The sequence below is a fragment of the Anolis carolinensis genome, chromosome 6 (genome assembly GCF_035594765.1).
Source record: "Anolis carolinensis isolate JA03-04 chromosome 6, rAnoCar3.1.pri, whole genome shotgun sequence".
In the NCBI taxonomy this organism is placed as follows: Eukaryota; Metazoa; Chordata; class Lepidosauria; order Squamata; family Dactyloidae; genus Anolis; species Anolis carolinensis.
Window position 1 is genome coordinate 69,010,220 of NC_085846.1, and position 15,652 is coordinate 69,025,871.

General features: G+C 40.3%; 1 protein-coding gene and 1 long non-coding RNA gene across 2 annotated transcripts in view; one reads left to right on the forward strand and one right to left on the reverse strand.

Annotated features, from left to right (window-relative positions):
• Positions 1–15,652, forward strand: part of LOC134292426 (uncharacterized) — a 200,719-nt gene that overhangs the window by 67,819 nt on the left and 117,248 nt on the right. The window lies entirely within an intron of this gene.
• The window catches only part of nek11 (NIMA related kinase 11), a 148,855-nt gene continuing 143,116 nt past the window's right edge, over positions 9,914–15,652 (reverse strand). The window contains exon 16 of the mRNA XM_062957350.1: positions 9,914–13,142. Coding sequence (XP_062813420.1) covers positions 12,950–13,142 — 193 coding nt within the window. The 3' untranslated portion in view covers positions 9,914–12,949. The remainder of the gene's footprint in view (positions 13,143–15,652) is intronic.

Genomic DNA, 15,652 nt, shown 5'->3' on the forward strand with positions numbered 1-15,652 from the left:
AGTTGGTTCTGGATAGTCAGGGTAGTGGGGTTTGAATTTAGATACAAGGCTTGTGGATATGATATCTGACTTTAAAATGTCCTTTAACCCTTCTCCAACTTCAGAGCCATTTCCATTATTCCCAGTTCACGTAAGGAGCCCCTTATGGTACAGTGGGTTAAACTCTTGTGCTGGTAGGACTGCTGACCACCAGGTTGGCGGTTTGAATCCAGGGAGAGCAGGTCAGCTCCCTCTGTCAACTCCAGCTCCCCATGCGGAGGCATGAGAGAAGCTGTGATGGCACGAGTGGTGCCATCTATATGTCGAACTGTAAGTTGCAAGATTTGAATTGTATCATGCCTGATTTTGCCTTTACCTTGTAAATGTAGTTGGATTGATTGGTTATTTATAGCTGTCAATCAATGTTGTTTGCACCAGTTCTATTGCTTCCTCAGCTCAATTGTTTGGCTCCACCTCTTCATGGAGTGGGTCAGTGTTTCCTTTTTCATTCCACCATCAAGCTTTCTACCAGATGGACGTGAGAGAGAGACTTGGCTCTAAAAGCCCTTGATTAAGTTACCTCTCAGCACCAATTCTAAGGGTCTTACCCTTGAGACTTATGCTTCATGTTCAGGGCCAACCTGGACGATGTTGAGGAGTCTCAAGCACCTTCAAATCAGTTCTTTGGCACCAAAAGGAAGACTGTGTCTTCAAACATAGGCCATTTGGACTGAGGCTGAGGATTGCTCTGGCATTCACAGCCATTGAGAAAGAGGGACCTGGAACAGCTTCTCAGCTGCAGAGCTCCTTGGACTTAAGATAATCAAAGACTGTAATGTATATTTTCCTTTACACCTTTGAAACTTCCAGCTTATTGCCTTAAAGGGATAACCTTTTGTGAACATTAAAACCAGTTTTGAGTTATCTACAGTGTTTTGGTCCTTGGGAGTTCCAGTTTCCCTAAAGGAGGGCAAGAAGCAATCCCCTGGGGAAAGATTTCATGTCCATGCCTCTTTCGCTAAGAGTTATAGCCCCAGGCGCGACGGCACAGAAGCCTCCCACATGATGGTAACACATCAAACATCCGGGTGTCCCATGGGCAACGTCTGTGAAGACGGCTAATTCTCTCACACCATAAGCAACTTGCAGTTTTTCAAGGTGGACTGGGAATCAAAAGTGGTGGGAGTTGTTGTTCAATAACATCTCGGGACCCAAATTGAGTAAAAACTACAGTTCACCTGCCACTGTGTAAAAAATTATAGCTGGCCCTCTGTATCCACGAGTTCTCCATCCATGGATTCAACAGTTCTTCAAAGGCAACCTAAGGCTGATGTGGCCCTTGATGAAAATGAGTTTGACACCCCTGAGCTATACCATTAGACAGAGCAAGGCAGTGGTGTGATGCTGATGCCAACAATGGCGACCTGCAAGTGTATGTTTGAGGCAACTCATCCAACATCTTCTAAGCTAACCTGTGCAGTAGAAGATGTTGCCTCATCTGTGTAGAACAGTGGTTCTCACCCAGGGCTCCCCAGATGTTCTTGGCCTTCAGCTCCCAGAAATCCTAACAGCTGGTAAACTGGCTGGGATTTCTGGGAGCTGTAGGACAAACCTGGGAACCCCAGGTTGAGAACCATTGGTGTAGAAGTTCCCAGTCTATTGCCAAACTAGTCGACATCCATAAACGTGGAGTGAGGTGGGGAGGAGTGCTATTTTGTTTTCCGCACAGCAGAATGTCTTGGCCAAGACCTAGGCGCAAATATTGGAGAAGAAATCAGACTATTCCAATACAGATCCATGAAAGACATTCAGTACCCCCACTGTACATTTTAGACTTCCAAGAAACAAGATATTAATAACTGCTACTACTTCCACAAGAGATGAACTGTAACAGGTCAATTCCGTTTGGTTTTGGTTTCCTTTGCATGAGAGAACATGGGAGACTGCCATTACAGTATTTTTGTACTTTAAGTACTTTATTTACACATATCATGCAGAGCATATGTGAAGGCAAAGAAGCACTCCTAAAATGTTGCACTTCAGTTCTCAAAGAGAGGCCCTGGGCTACCGAAGTGTCTTCAGCTTCTTCACACCTCTTTCTTCTTTCATGCATCTTTCAATCGTTTTTCACATACTTCCCCCAGACATTTAACTAAACACACCTCCCATCATAATTACCGATAAAATTATCACCTTTAGAAAAATTTGCATTTATATTCAAGCGCATGGCCAATAGTAAAAGCTTGTCTAGATTGTAGCCCAATACATCTAGATCACCTAGATGCTCCAGTGTGGTTCTATATGGTATGCTTCCACTGGAAACAATTCGTTCAATTGGGTTCACTGTTATCCATAATTATAACTAACTGTAGTAAGTCCAGGGATATAGCCACTGTGGATACCATGCTAGGAAGTTTGTGTGCTTTTCTCTGGAGCAGCAACAAACAAATACCATTGATTTCTTGTGAACAGTTAACAGTACTAGACATGCATGGAAATTTCTACTCTTCTATAAAATAGAAACTGGCTTTCTGGAAATGGTTTTAAAAGAAGATCCACAAGACCTCTAGAGAAAGCCCTGCCAATACCACTGGAGCCTACTGGACATCCTCTTAGGATCGATAGTTATATTGAACAGAATCCAACTTGCTCAGTTTGAAAGAATAGAAATAAGTGGTTGCCAGGAAACTTTATGTTGTTGTTGTTTATTCGTTCAGTCATTTTCAACTCTGTAGGTCTTCGTCACCCCAAGTTCCTTCAAGGTCAAGCCAGTCACTTCAAGGATAACATCCATCCATCTTGCCCTTGGTTAGCCCCTCTTCGTTTTTCCTTCCATTTCCCACAGCATCATTGTCCTCTCCAAGCTTTCCTGTCTTCTCATGATGTGGCCAAAGTATTTCATTGTTGACTTTAATATCCTTCCCTCCACTGTGCAGTCGGGCTTTATTTCCTGGAGTATGGACTGGTTGGATTTTCTTGCGGTCCAAGACACTCTCAGAGTTTTCTTCCAACACCACACTTCAAAAGCGTCTATCTTCCTTCGCTCAGCCTTCCTTATGGTCAAGCTCTCGTATCCATAGGTTACTATGGGGAATACCATTGCTTTGGCTATGCGGATCTTTGTTGCCAGTTTGATGTCTCTACACTAAACTATTTTGGTCACTGCTCTCCTCCCAAGAAGTAAACATCTTCTGATTTCCTGGCTGCAGTCTGTGTCTACAGTTATTTTCATACAAAGTCTGTCACCGTCTCCACATTTTCTCCCTCTATTTTCCAGTTAGTCTGGTTGCCAGAATCTTGGTTTTCTTGATGTTTAATTGCAACCCAGCCTTTGCATTTTCTTCTTTCACCTTGGTTATAAGGCTTCTCAGCTCCTCCTCGTTTTCAGCCATCAAAGTAGTATCATCAGCACATCTAAGGTTGTTAATGTTTCTTCCAGCAATTTTAACTCCAGCCTTGGATTCATTAAGTCTCACATGTCGCATGATGTGTTCTGCATACAAGTTGAATAGGTAGGGTGAAAACCTTATAGCTAGTCTCAAATGGATTATAGCATAAAGGTCCAATATTGATCCATTTCCTTTTACTGGCAAGGTGAAATGGTATTCACTTGCTATTCTTACCTGCACCTTTTCCCACCAAAAATGATACTGCAGATTTCAAGAGTTGATTATTTTAGAAGCCACAGCTTCAAGAGAGGTGCCTGTAAAGTATGACTTTTACCTTCACACATCACATGAATCTGCATATGGTGCAATGATGGATTTGTACAATTGTCTTACTTCCATTTACTTTGTGAAAAGTGTTAGGGACGATCTCTGAATGCACTCTATCCTCTATTGACCTGCTTAAGGGCAAAAGGCAAAGGAAAGGCCAATAAATATAGTATGTAGCTGCACTGGCGTCTTGTTTATAATATCAAGTATTATTTGTTCATTCTCTTTCTTTGCTTAGTGATAGAAACATACAATGGATTAGGAATACTGATCAGGAAATTTTCATTAGTTTACAGGTAGTTGCTCTTATATTTGTACTGAAAATCTGTTGTGATGGAGTCTTCAGGTAGAGATACTACTAGCTGTATTAGAAGAGGCAGGAAGACGACTCGTGAGCAAGACAAAGGAAGAGAATCCGGGAAATACTTATGGAACCCACTGATGATGATACCTTTGAGGGTTTTGAAGGGGATTGTGGGGCTGGGAGTCAGGAGGATGGGATGTCAGACTCTGGGAGTGAGGAGATGGATTGGACTAGGGTTCAGGAGATCCGGGAGATTCTTGAGGAACCCACAAGCAGTGGTACATTTGAGGGATGGCACAGAGAAGATACAGATGGGTCCTGGGGAGTTATGGGTTTGGATAGAGGGTGGTCTGGCTGGAGAGATCGTAGAAGGGCTGCAGCTGGAGGTGGGGCGTTGGGCGACTCCAGCTCTGATGAGGATTTGCAGCAACCAGTTGTGGATGGGGCGTTGGCTGGCTCAAGTTCGGAGGAGGACTTGTAGATAAAAGTAAGTTTGTTGCTAATGTAACTTTGCAATCAGCAAGGTGTTTTGTTGGGCGCTTTTGGGGCTCTCTGTTTCAGAAGACGTGTTTGGAAGACTGCTTTGGGACGTAAGTGTTAACCCGGGTTTTTAAGTGGCAACGGGGGCTGGCATTGTGTGGGTTTGTGCTGGATTATCCTGTGTTGGTTTTATGCATTAGCTGCCGGCTTGCCTCCGTCGCTTTGGCTCTTTGTGTTTACCTTGGACTGGAATTCGGTGACACTGACTTCTCCCTGATGACTTGGACTGGAACGCGAAGCCTGTGACTCTCCCTAATGATGCGGACCGGATGTGGCGGCTGTGACTTCTTCTTTACGATGCGGTTTAGCTTTAACTACGTTTTGGGGCATTGTGTGGCCATTGGTCACTGTGGGTAACTACTGGTAGCTTTCCTGTGTTTGTTTAGCTCCAGCCAGCAGGTGGAGTGAGTGTCCAGCTTTTTCAACTAAGTTTGTTTTAATCTGGATTATTTCCCAGGATAATCCAGATTATATTCTGAGTTTGGATTTTTTGAGTTCTTTTTGGATATTATCATCTCACACTGAAGAGAAAGTGTTTTTGAGCCTTTTTTTGGTTGTTTCTTAGGCTCCTTTGTGTTGTTTTTATGTTGATTTGTTGATTTGTTTATATTGGCTGGCGTCTGACCCGTAACAAAATCAATTACCATTCAGTGATAAGATTGGTAAATGCATCTATCAAGCATTGTCTTCCTAATATTTAGGCACACATTACTGAATTTATTTCCATGGCCTTGGCAACAAATGGAAGAGATTGCTATAGTTTTACTTCCATAAAGATAGCTCTATTTGACTTCCTATTTTTCTGTATATAGAGTCTCACTTATCCAACACTCACTTATCCAACGTTCTGGATTATCCAACGCATTTTTGTAGTCAATGTTTTCAATATATCGTGATATTTTGGTGCTAAATTCATAAATACAGTAATTACTACATAGCATTACTGCGCATTGAACTACATTTTCTGTCAAATTTGTTGTATAACATGATGTTTTGGTGTTTAATTTGTAAAATCATAAACTAATTTGATGTTTAATAGGCTTTTCCTTAATGCCTCCTCATTATCTAACATATTCGCTTATTCAACGTTCTGCCGGCCCGTTTATGTTGGATAAGTGAGACTCTACTATACATGGAACTAGTTCTCATGCTGAAGTTCCTTCTCTTGTATCATGGAAATGATATAGTTCTCAGAACATACATCACTTATATTTGTTTGGAAACTGGCTAGGGGGTACATTTACTATCTTTCTTAGGTTCAAATTATCCAAAGCCCATTATGTCCCTCCCTATATGGGCCTGCTCAGGTTTTAGCTGCTTTTGGGGAGGACATTCTCTCAATTGCACCATCTCACAGGCTTGACTGGTTGGGATATAGTAGGCAGCCTACTATATATGTTGTTATGTAATGTTTGTGTTGCTTTTATGACTGTAAACCGCCCTGAGTCCCATCCGGGAGATAGGGCGGTATATAAATAAAGTTTTATTATTATTTATTATTATTATTCTCAGGAGCTGCTCCTAAATTGTAGACGTTCCTTCCAAGAGAAACTGGATTGGCTCCCATTTCATTAGCAGGCCTTTAACAAGTTAGAATAAAAGGATGTGTATGATATATAAAAGGATTGGTATGATATATATCGGATAGCATTGAATAATTAGCCAGTGTGGTGTATGAGTATTGGGTTATGACTGGAGACCAGGATTTTAATCTGTGTTTAGCCATGAAAAAAGCCCATTAGATGACCCTGACAACTCCCACACGCTCAGCCCCCAAAAATTTTAAGATAAGGTCACCATAAGTTGGAAATTATTTGAAAGCACACAACAATAGACCATTAAATAATGAAGCATTGCAATTAATATGTATTAATAGTTTCTAAATTAATAATTTAATTGGATTGGTTAACACTTTCCTAATCTTTATACCACATTCTTTTTTTAGCTATATTGCTTTGACTTAAAGTCCCTTGAAATCTCCTGTTTAGAGAAAGGCAGAGTAAAAATCAAATAAATAGGAGTGCTGTGTGGTTTCTGGAATTCTATGGCCGTGTTCTGGCAGCATTTTCTCCTGACATTTTGCCTGCATCTGAGGCTGGCATCTACAAAGGATGCCAGCCACAAATGCAGGCAAAATGTCAGGAGAAAATGCTACTAGAACATGGCGATAAGTCTGAAAACCACACAACACTCCAGTGTTTCCGGAAGTGAAAGCCTTTGACAATATATTAAATAAATAAATCAGGCAGAATAAAAATGTCAGTTAAAGTATACCAAGCCATCATTGTATTATATGGAAATGCAATTTAGATTTTCTTCTTCAGCCATCAACACGTCTTGGGGAGTTGTTGTGTGACAAAAAGGTGGTATAGTCACAGATGCTTTATTTTGTGCATTGTACTACATCCCTGTCTAACATCCTTACTGAAACAATCAAGTCTTAAACAATATGGGTCTTGTTACGTATGTCCTTCTCCATAATTTCAGAGTGAGGCTTTGACCACAACCATCACCAATTTCAATTCTCAGTTTACAAATAGGGAGGGTTTCTGATCCTTGTGATCTTCCTACACAGCAGAGCATCATTATTGTCAGTGTTTGTACATACTGGCAAAAAAATGCAAGGAAAAAAGCTTCAACAGTACTAATCTCCTTTCTTGGCATGTACAATGGGATTTACAACAGCACTTGCTGTAAAAATCTGGCACATATTTTCAGTGGTGTGTCATAAAATAGCTACACTGAAGGCAGGTACTACATAATCATGCTGAATTTGGCTCAGAAATTCTTCATTTCTCTCTTTATCGTTTTTATAAAGTCATTTTTATTGGAAGTTTGGAAGCAACCTTTGTTTCCATTCCATCTATTGTCAAGTATTATTTTTTCTAGTACAATAAAAGTAGGTGAACAACGCGTCTTAAGAAAGTAAGAAGGCGAGAAAGAAAAGAAACAGAGAAGAGAAAAAAACAAAAAAAAACCAAAAACCGTATAAAGAGTAGAAGTATATAAAAAGTTGCTCTAATTTTATATTACTTCCAGATTCCCCCTATCTCTTTATCGTTTCTAAAAAGATATTACTAACCTTTGGAGAATACAATAAAATCTAAAAATCGCAAAAAAAATTATACTGACAAACTAAAATGCAGAAAAACCATTATAAAAGATTTCAAAGTTTCATTCAGCTACTTCATCAGGCAAAGGTGTTAAAAATCACACAGGAGAAAAATGTGATGAAGTGAGAGCTGGATTTTGTGTTGTCACTCTGTTGTCAATTAATATGATGAAGAATTTCAGTCCAAACAGAGGAATGTCAGTCCTTTGAAAAGGCCATGTGGAGACTTCTCCATGAATAAGCCAGAGAGCACCTAAGATTTAAGTATGTAAATGTGAACGAAAACAAAATTTGCAGATAAATCCATCTCGGCAGAAGACTTTGAATACAGATGGTCCTCGAGTTACGAACAAGATAGGTTTTGTAGGTTTGTTCTCAAATTGAATTTGTAAGTCGGAACAGGTACATTTTTTAAAGTGCAAATCCAGACACACGCACACACATATAGAAACTTTGGGTAGGCTAAGGAAGCATTAACTCCCCTGTGGTGTTTGTTTTGCTGTCTGTGCCCCTGTTCAGAAGATTTCACCTCACTATCGGTACTGTAATAATTGGATTTTGAAAAAATTGGCTTGTTGTGGAAACAATGATTCATGATAAAGCTTCAATTGAGACACATTTTCTCCATGATGATGATGATGATGATGATGATACAGTTGAGTCTCACTTCTCCAACATAAACGGGCCGGCACAACGTTAGATAAATGAAAATATTGGATAATAAGAAGGGATTAAGGAAAAGCCTAATAAATGTCAAATTACATTATGATTTTTCAAAACACCAAAACATCATGTCTTGTAACAATTCAATAGAAAAAGCAGTTCAATACACGGTAACGTTATGTAGTAATTACTGTATTTACAAATTTAGCACCAAACATCGTAATGTATCGAAAACATTGACTACAAAAACATTGGCTGATAACAAATTGACTACAAATAAAGATAGAATTGCATAAAATGTACTTAGAGTAACAACATTGTCAGAAATTAAATCTATAAAAAGTTCAGTCCTTGCTGCCTAGAGAAACAGCTGTGGATCCGAGTGGGAGACAGACTGCATTGGATAATCCAGAATGTTGGATTAGCGAAGGTTGGATAAGCGAGACTCGACTGTAATTTCATTTCTTACCTGCCTCTTCCCATGGCTCGTGGTGGGTCACAGCATAACACATGATTATTCTTTCAGGACTGAATTTCCATTCCTATGGGTAGATTTCTCTCATTTCTTGTTGTCTCACCCCCATTCTTAACTATGCATCATTTGTAAGTTGGTGTCTGTAACTCGGGGATTGCCTGTACTTCACTCTTAAAAGTCTAGATTTGAAACTATACTTTCAACCATGTTTGTAATACTGCATTAAGATTTCTATCTCTTTTTGTATCTTTAATTTTAGAAGTTATACTATGGTCATCTTCATGCTGAGAACAGCAACATCTGTTCATTCCAACCAGGGCATATTATGGAAATTTGACTTTGGTCACTTTCACATTATACAGTTATAGTACTTCGATAAATGCAACATGGGGCCTGCATTTCATTTACAAATGTCAACAGTTCAGTTAGGTGGAACATAAGAGAACAAGATGTGGGTTACCCAGCTGTTGGTCAACACTACAGGCTGTGTCAATTCCTCTTCTTTTCCCTTTATGTTTAGGTCAAATCTGGGCAACTCACATGAGTTAGGGGGCCCCACTGATCCTCAAGAGACCATGAAAGACCACACTTTTCAGCTGTGCTTCATAAAAAAGGAAGCCAGTCAGTCAGTATGGGGCAGAACCAGAGCTGGCCGCAGGCACCAGATGCTTGAGGAGAGCAGTTCCTCCAGAGATTTCTGGCTTTTTCCTTCTCTTGGATGTCTGAGCTATATATGCCAACATTCCAGGGTGGTTCCACACATACAGTTATCTCGGGAACATTCGTGTTTTAAAAACGCGAATGTTCCCGGGCCCCCATCCACACACACCGCAAAAAATGTGTGCTTTCTGGGGAGGGTGTCCAGATGTTCTCCTGGAACTTTCTGGGAGAACACCTGAACACTCTAACCACCCCCCCCCCCCCAAAAAGTCCCCCAAACCCCTTTGAAAAGTAAATTAACTTACTGGGCCTCCATTAGACTGGTCCGACAGCTCTCCTGGTATGTAGCAATGACGCTCCAGGAGAGCCGGGGGGAGGGGGTAGAGGAGGAAAATTGCTCCTCCCCCTCCCTCTCCTGGTGCATTATTGTTACAGTATCTGAGAAATATGCACCACAATAAAGGTTCAAAGCATAGAACACAATATGTATATTAGAGCATCATATACATAATAATGTTAACAATAATACAAATAATACAAATAATAATGTAACTGATTACCAAATTCAGTCAGCTGTAGTGGCACACAGTCGTAACTTACAGAGTAGTAACTTACAGAGTATAAAGATTTATAGACTGCAATCATCCAGAGCAGTTTTCAGTATAAAACATATATCAAACATATATCAACCAGACTCCAACTAAAATTTGTTAGCAACACAATATGTTTACATTCAGTCTCTCCAAAATGGTATGTAATATGCAGTGAAACTAAATATATCAGTGTACAAATCAATTGGCTCAAACCTGGCTTGGAGTCAAAACAAATCCAAGTCTCTGAAGTCTTGGAGCAATTCTATAGGACTCCTCAGGATGTAAATGCAGTCAATTAGCCATAGCTTCAGTATGTTGACAATAAATTCAGTTAATGGAGGCCCGATAAGTTAATTTACTTTTCAAAGGGGTTTGGGGGGCTTTTGGGGAGGGGCTAGGTGTCCTCGCAGTTTTTCAGGCTAATTTAGCCCAGAAAACTGCGGGACTGCTGTCTGGACTGCGGGGCTGCTGTCTGGACTGCGGGACTGCTGTCTGGACTGTGGGAAGTAGTAGGTTTATCCCGTGCTATCCTGGAAGGCTCAGAATAAACCCATTAACAATTTTTCCTGATTTGTGGTGAATTAATTCATGTTTTCCAAAGACGTCATCTGGACAGCCTTCTTTTTGTGGCAGGAAGCCCTGCATTAAAGGGACTGTCTGGATGCACCCCCAGTCCTCTGAAACTGGCTTGCTGGTGCCACATATGATGCAAGAATCTTTCATATCGACCATCACTTACAGTGTGTATTAAGGAAAGATTTCAGTGAATCCATGGGGCTGAAAGTAAAATGAATTTCAGAGTATAGTCTGCCTTGGAAAAGGAAAACAGTTGAAGCGGTTTTAAGTTTACTTGATTCTCTCTCTCTTTGAATATATAAAAAATGGACTCCTGAAAGTGTTTCCCTGAAGACAGGTGGGTAGCTAAGAACATGAATTCCAGACTGAAAAGGTTACTCTTAATGAATACCAGAGTAGCTGACTCCTCCAGGTAGTCTAATTCACCCACGGGTTGTTCTTTTTGACTTCATATTATCAAAGCCACAGGGGTTGATGACTCTAATACTGTGATATCAGACAGCCCTTTAAAAATGAACTAGATGAGGCTTGGAACCATAATGGACTATTACCAGATTGCTCAGCAGAGCAGGCTACATTACGTGGCCTCTCAAAACAATAACAGCAACAAAAAAAACCCATGGGAACAAAGCTGACTGTGAGTTGAAACAAAAAAAATGAATATAACTGAAACAAAGTGAAGCTAAACAAAAATTGTTTAAGGAGAATAATCTAGTATGTAACTGTTTTTACTGTGTGTTGATAAAATGAGAATAAAAATTATTCTAAGACTGCTAGGTTGAAATGGCCATATATGGCATTATAAAAGGAAACATGCATGATCTGTACATGACATATATTTGAAAGCAATACTTTTTAACAGGGCTGAACCATGGTGGAGAGGCAATATTGCAAATATTTTCTACCCATCTTTTTGAAGATTTGGAGGACTTGGCTTTTCATGGAGCAAAGGAAATGTTCCATTTCTAACATGCAAAAATGTATCCTTTTCTCCCTGTCACATCCTCTTCCATATATGCAATGATCACAATTGATATCAGATAGAGCAGTAGTGACGCATCATTTGAGCCTTCCCTATGCAGTCCTGATTGGTTGAACCTTTAGCACACCTTCTGTTTGGAAACTAGCTTCATGTTCCTATTCACAGTGATGTCAAAAGAATAATTTCAGTTGGGTTGGGGATTACATCTCAAATAAGAATTTTGTCCCTTCTTAAATTTTCCTTCATTCCCAAATCTGAGGAACGAAGGAAGATTGCATTTGGAGAGACGGTGCTTCTGTTTTGCCTCTCCATCTAAATACCTGGAGGGAATAAAGATTGGTTCTGTGACATTTCTGAGAGTAAACAAAGCTAGTTTTGAATGTGGAAAATGTTCAGAAAGTTTTTTAAGTTTCTTTCTTTAATATCAGTGATGTCACCACATAGCCAAATTTGTTCTGCTCTGTAAGGATAACAATATACTAGAAGATTCATTTTTGAAACAGGAACACCATCAAAGCAAGAGTTGTTGCATGTTTTCCGGGCTGTATGGCCATGTTCCAGAAGTATTCTCTCCTGACGTTTCACCCACATCTATGCTAGGCATCCTCAGAGGTTGCCTGCCATAGATGTGGGCAAAACGTCAGGAGAGAATACTTCTGGAACATGGCCATACAGCCTGGAAAACATACAACAACCATGTGATCCCGGCCATGAAAGCCTTCGACAACACAAAGCAAAAGTTAATTAGAGAAGCAAAGAGTAAAAAAAGAGAGGAAAACACTGTGGTGGCCCCTCGGGAAATGGAAACTTTCACCCACAAAGTCTGTTTTTCAAAGTAAAAAAATGCTGCCTAGAATACCATAGAGAATTTATCCCAACATTTACAATCAAACAAGTGTTAAAGCAGTTGCATTCCCCACTTAATTTCTAAATAATTTGAATACACCAAAACAAAGTAGTTTTCGTTGATTCTGTAATGTTTTTCCACCTCATATGTTACACTTATCATTGCATATCATTTCAAAATATGGATGGGGTGTAGGTTGTTGAACACCACTGTTCCCCATAGAGTCATATAACCTTCCTGCAGTAATTTTCAAAGAAAAGATGGTTGAGCTCTTAGGTACCAATACTGCTTCTGCATGGACAAGATGAAAAGCTCTGAATGAGATAATTAGGACATGAAGTAGAGTGCTCTTAGTCTCATATAGCCATACTACAAAATAGCAGTGAATATCTCTAACCACATGACTCTAACCACATCACATGATGCTTGCTTGATTCTGGATGAAAACTTTCTTTGTTCACTGGTTTCAGAGAATCCAAGTAAATCCATTCTGAGATAGACGTCACACTGCGGCATCTTCGAGCTGGTCTTCAAAATAGATAAGCTGATCTACTTCAAAACAGTCGCTTGCCCGAGGCACTATTTTTTCCAGGTATTCCCTGATTTTATCTTCACTTACATGTTCCCGTCTTGCTTGGCGGAGGAACCTGTAGACATTTTCAAAGATTTCTGCTCCCAGTTTCTGAATAGCTGACCTGTCAATAGGAGGCAAATGCCAAGGCTAGATTATAAATAATGTATAAGAACCCATCACTTAACAGTAATTGAAGAGGTAGCAACTTCCTATAGCACTTTAACCAAATGGTTCCTTTATATTAAAGGAATAATAATGTATGTATCTTGGGGGGAAAGGAAATAAATGGAGGCAGAATTTTGACATCTAATTCTGCGAGATACTTTATCACAAATCAGTCTATGGATGCATATTTACAACCCCCTTTTTAAAATAAAAATATATTAAGCAGGTTTCCTGGAAAAAGGAGAACAGCCATGCTTCATAAATCATCCGTTAGACACTTGCCTAATAAGAGCAAAACTGTAATTCACAGCAAAATAAAAGAAAAAGCATTTGTTTTCAGACAGTAGAATTTCCCTTCACTTGAAATATAGAATTCTGTATGCTTCCTTAATTATAAATACTGTATACCAATGATTACCTAAAATGTGTTTAAGAGAAGGTAGTAGCTGAAGAGAGCCGGATATATACAAGTGCTGGAATTGTGGGTGCCTAGGGCAGGAGGATCATTTCAATGGCTGAGCTTGGTGTCAGTACTCTGTGCCTTCAAGGAAAGGGTTCCTAACACTTATGACAACCACCTTATTTAAAACTGTCAATCATTAATTATTATTTAAATGGGGTGAGTGGGTATCACAGGTCTAAGAAGAGCATCACATCATGTCTTTGGAGATTTTGTTCCTGTTGTGTGCCTTCAAGTCTTTTTCAACTTATGGTGACTGTTCTGTCATGCGCTGGGCCTGTAACTATTGTCTTTTGTATAGGACGTATACTTTATGCCCAGCGGGAAGCCAGGGCGCCTCAAAGAGAGGTTCTTGAGGGTTTTCCTGAAAGGGGTGGTCTTTTGAGTCTTTAATGAAATAACAAAGTCTTTATTGTTGAACAAATAATAAATCTTCAAGGAGTCAAATAACACTTCAAGGTTTCCTTAATAAACTGTTGGCTTTTCAATCTTGTCCCCAGGGGACGGGCAATCGGCTTTGGGTAACTGCACTTTCTCTTTAAGAAGAAAACCCCCTTATAACCTCTCTCAGGCTGTCTATCATATGGGCCCAGCTGATGTGGGACCTACTACCGATTCCAAATGCGTCTGGGCATCGAGTAGACCTACCAACCAAGGCTTGCAGATGTTTCAGCTGGGGTTCCGTGGATCTGTAATGCTGTTCCCTCTCCGAGGTTTCTTTGGAAACTTTAGGGCTGTTTCCCTCGGGAGCTGTGAGGCTGAGAGGCTGTGAGCTCTCAGCCAGAGCTTTGAGACTTTCCCCCTGGAATTTCTGTTTGTTTTCTCGGATGTTCTATATCCCCATATGTTCTTGAGATATGAAGCTTTTCTACGGGACGAGCTGGTCTACGTCCTATAGCTAAGCTTACTTAAGAGAGACTGACTTAAAAATGGCTCCTTCCCTCCCAGAGCCCTAAACAAGGGGCGGAACCAAACTTAATGATGATGGACAGGTGACCTGCCTTATGACTGCAAACATTAGTAGAAAGAAAATAAAGTTGGAGCTTCTGATACAGCCGTACCAGCACAGTGACCTTAAAATGAACCTACCATAGAATCATAGATTTGGAGAAGGCCAAGTGGGCCATCCAGTCCAGCTCCCTGCCATGCAGGAAAAGCACAATCAAAGCACTCTCAACAGATGGCAATCCAGCCTATGTTTAAAAGCCTCCAAAGGAGCTTCAACCACACTCCAAGGCAGAGAGTTTCATCAGAATGTTTCCTTGCTGAGGTTTACCATCCTCTGAGGATGAGAGAGTGTGACTTGCCCAAGTTCACCCAGTAGGTTTTCAGGGTGAGAGCAGGGATTTGAATCTTGGTCTCAAGAGCTGCAGAGATCCTGAAAGCACCACACTATGCTCTCTCTTTTGGAGATTATCGTCATTTATTTAATTCCAGGATATCTCTTGGCTTCGTTCCCAATTTTGCATCGGTTTGCAAAACTTCACTCGGGCCCTTTCTACACCACCAGGATATAACCTGGGATAAGCAGATAATCCTGGGATATAAGCATAGTGTAGAAGGGGCCTCGGTCTCAGTGTCATGGCATGGCAAGATGGAGGCAACTTCTGCCAAATGGCATTATAATTCTCCTCTAAACACTAGATATTGCTGAGAGAATCTGCTGTTCACAACACTGTTGGTTCATACTGTTGTCGCTTAAATTCATTAGAGATGGTGGTTCAAAAAGGGTAAAAAGTAAGCTATGAGTGGGGGCTGTTCCTTTCTTTGAAGGATAGCCTCCTGATTTTCCCCCCCCAAAACTATACTTTAATTTAAGGAGCCCCGGTGGCTTAGAAATAGAGATGAGCACCAACCCCCAGAGTCAGGGGAAACCTTTACCTTTACCTATACTTTAATTTGCTACCAGGGATAAAGAAAGTTTGCTTTAGTTGCTGAATCAATTAGGTATCACAGTAGAATAACAATATGGGGGGCTGGAATAATAAGGTGAGGATGAAAGTGTG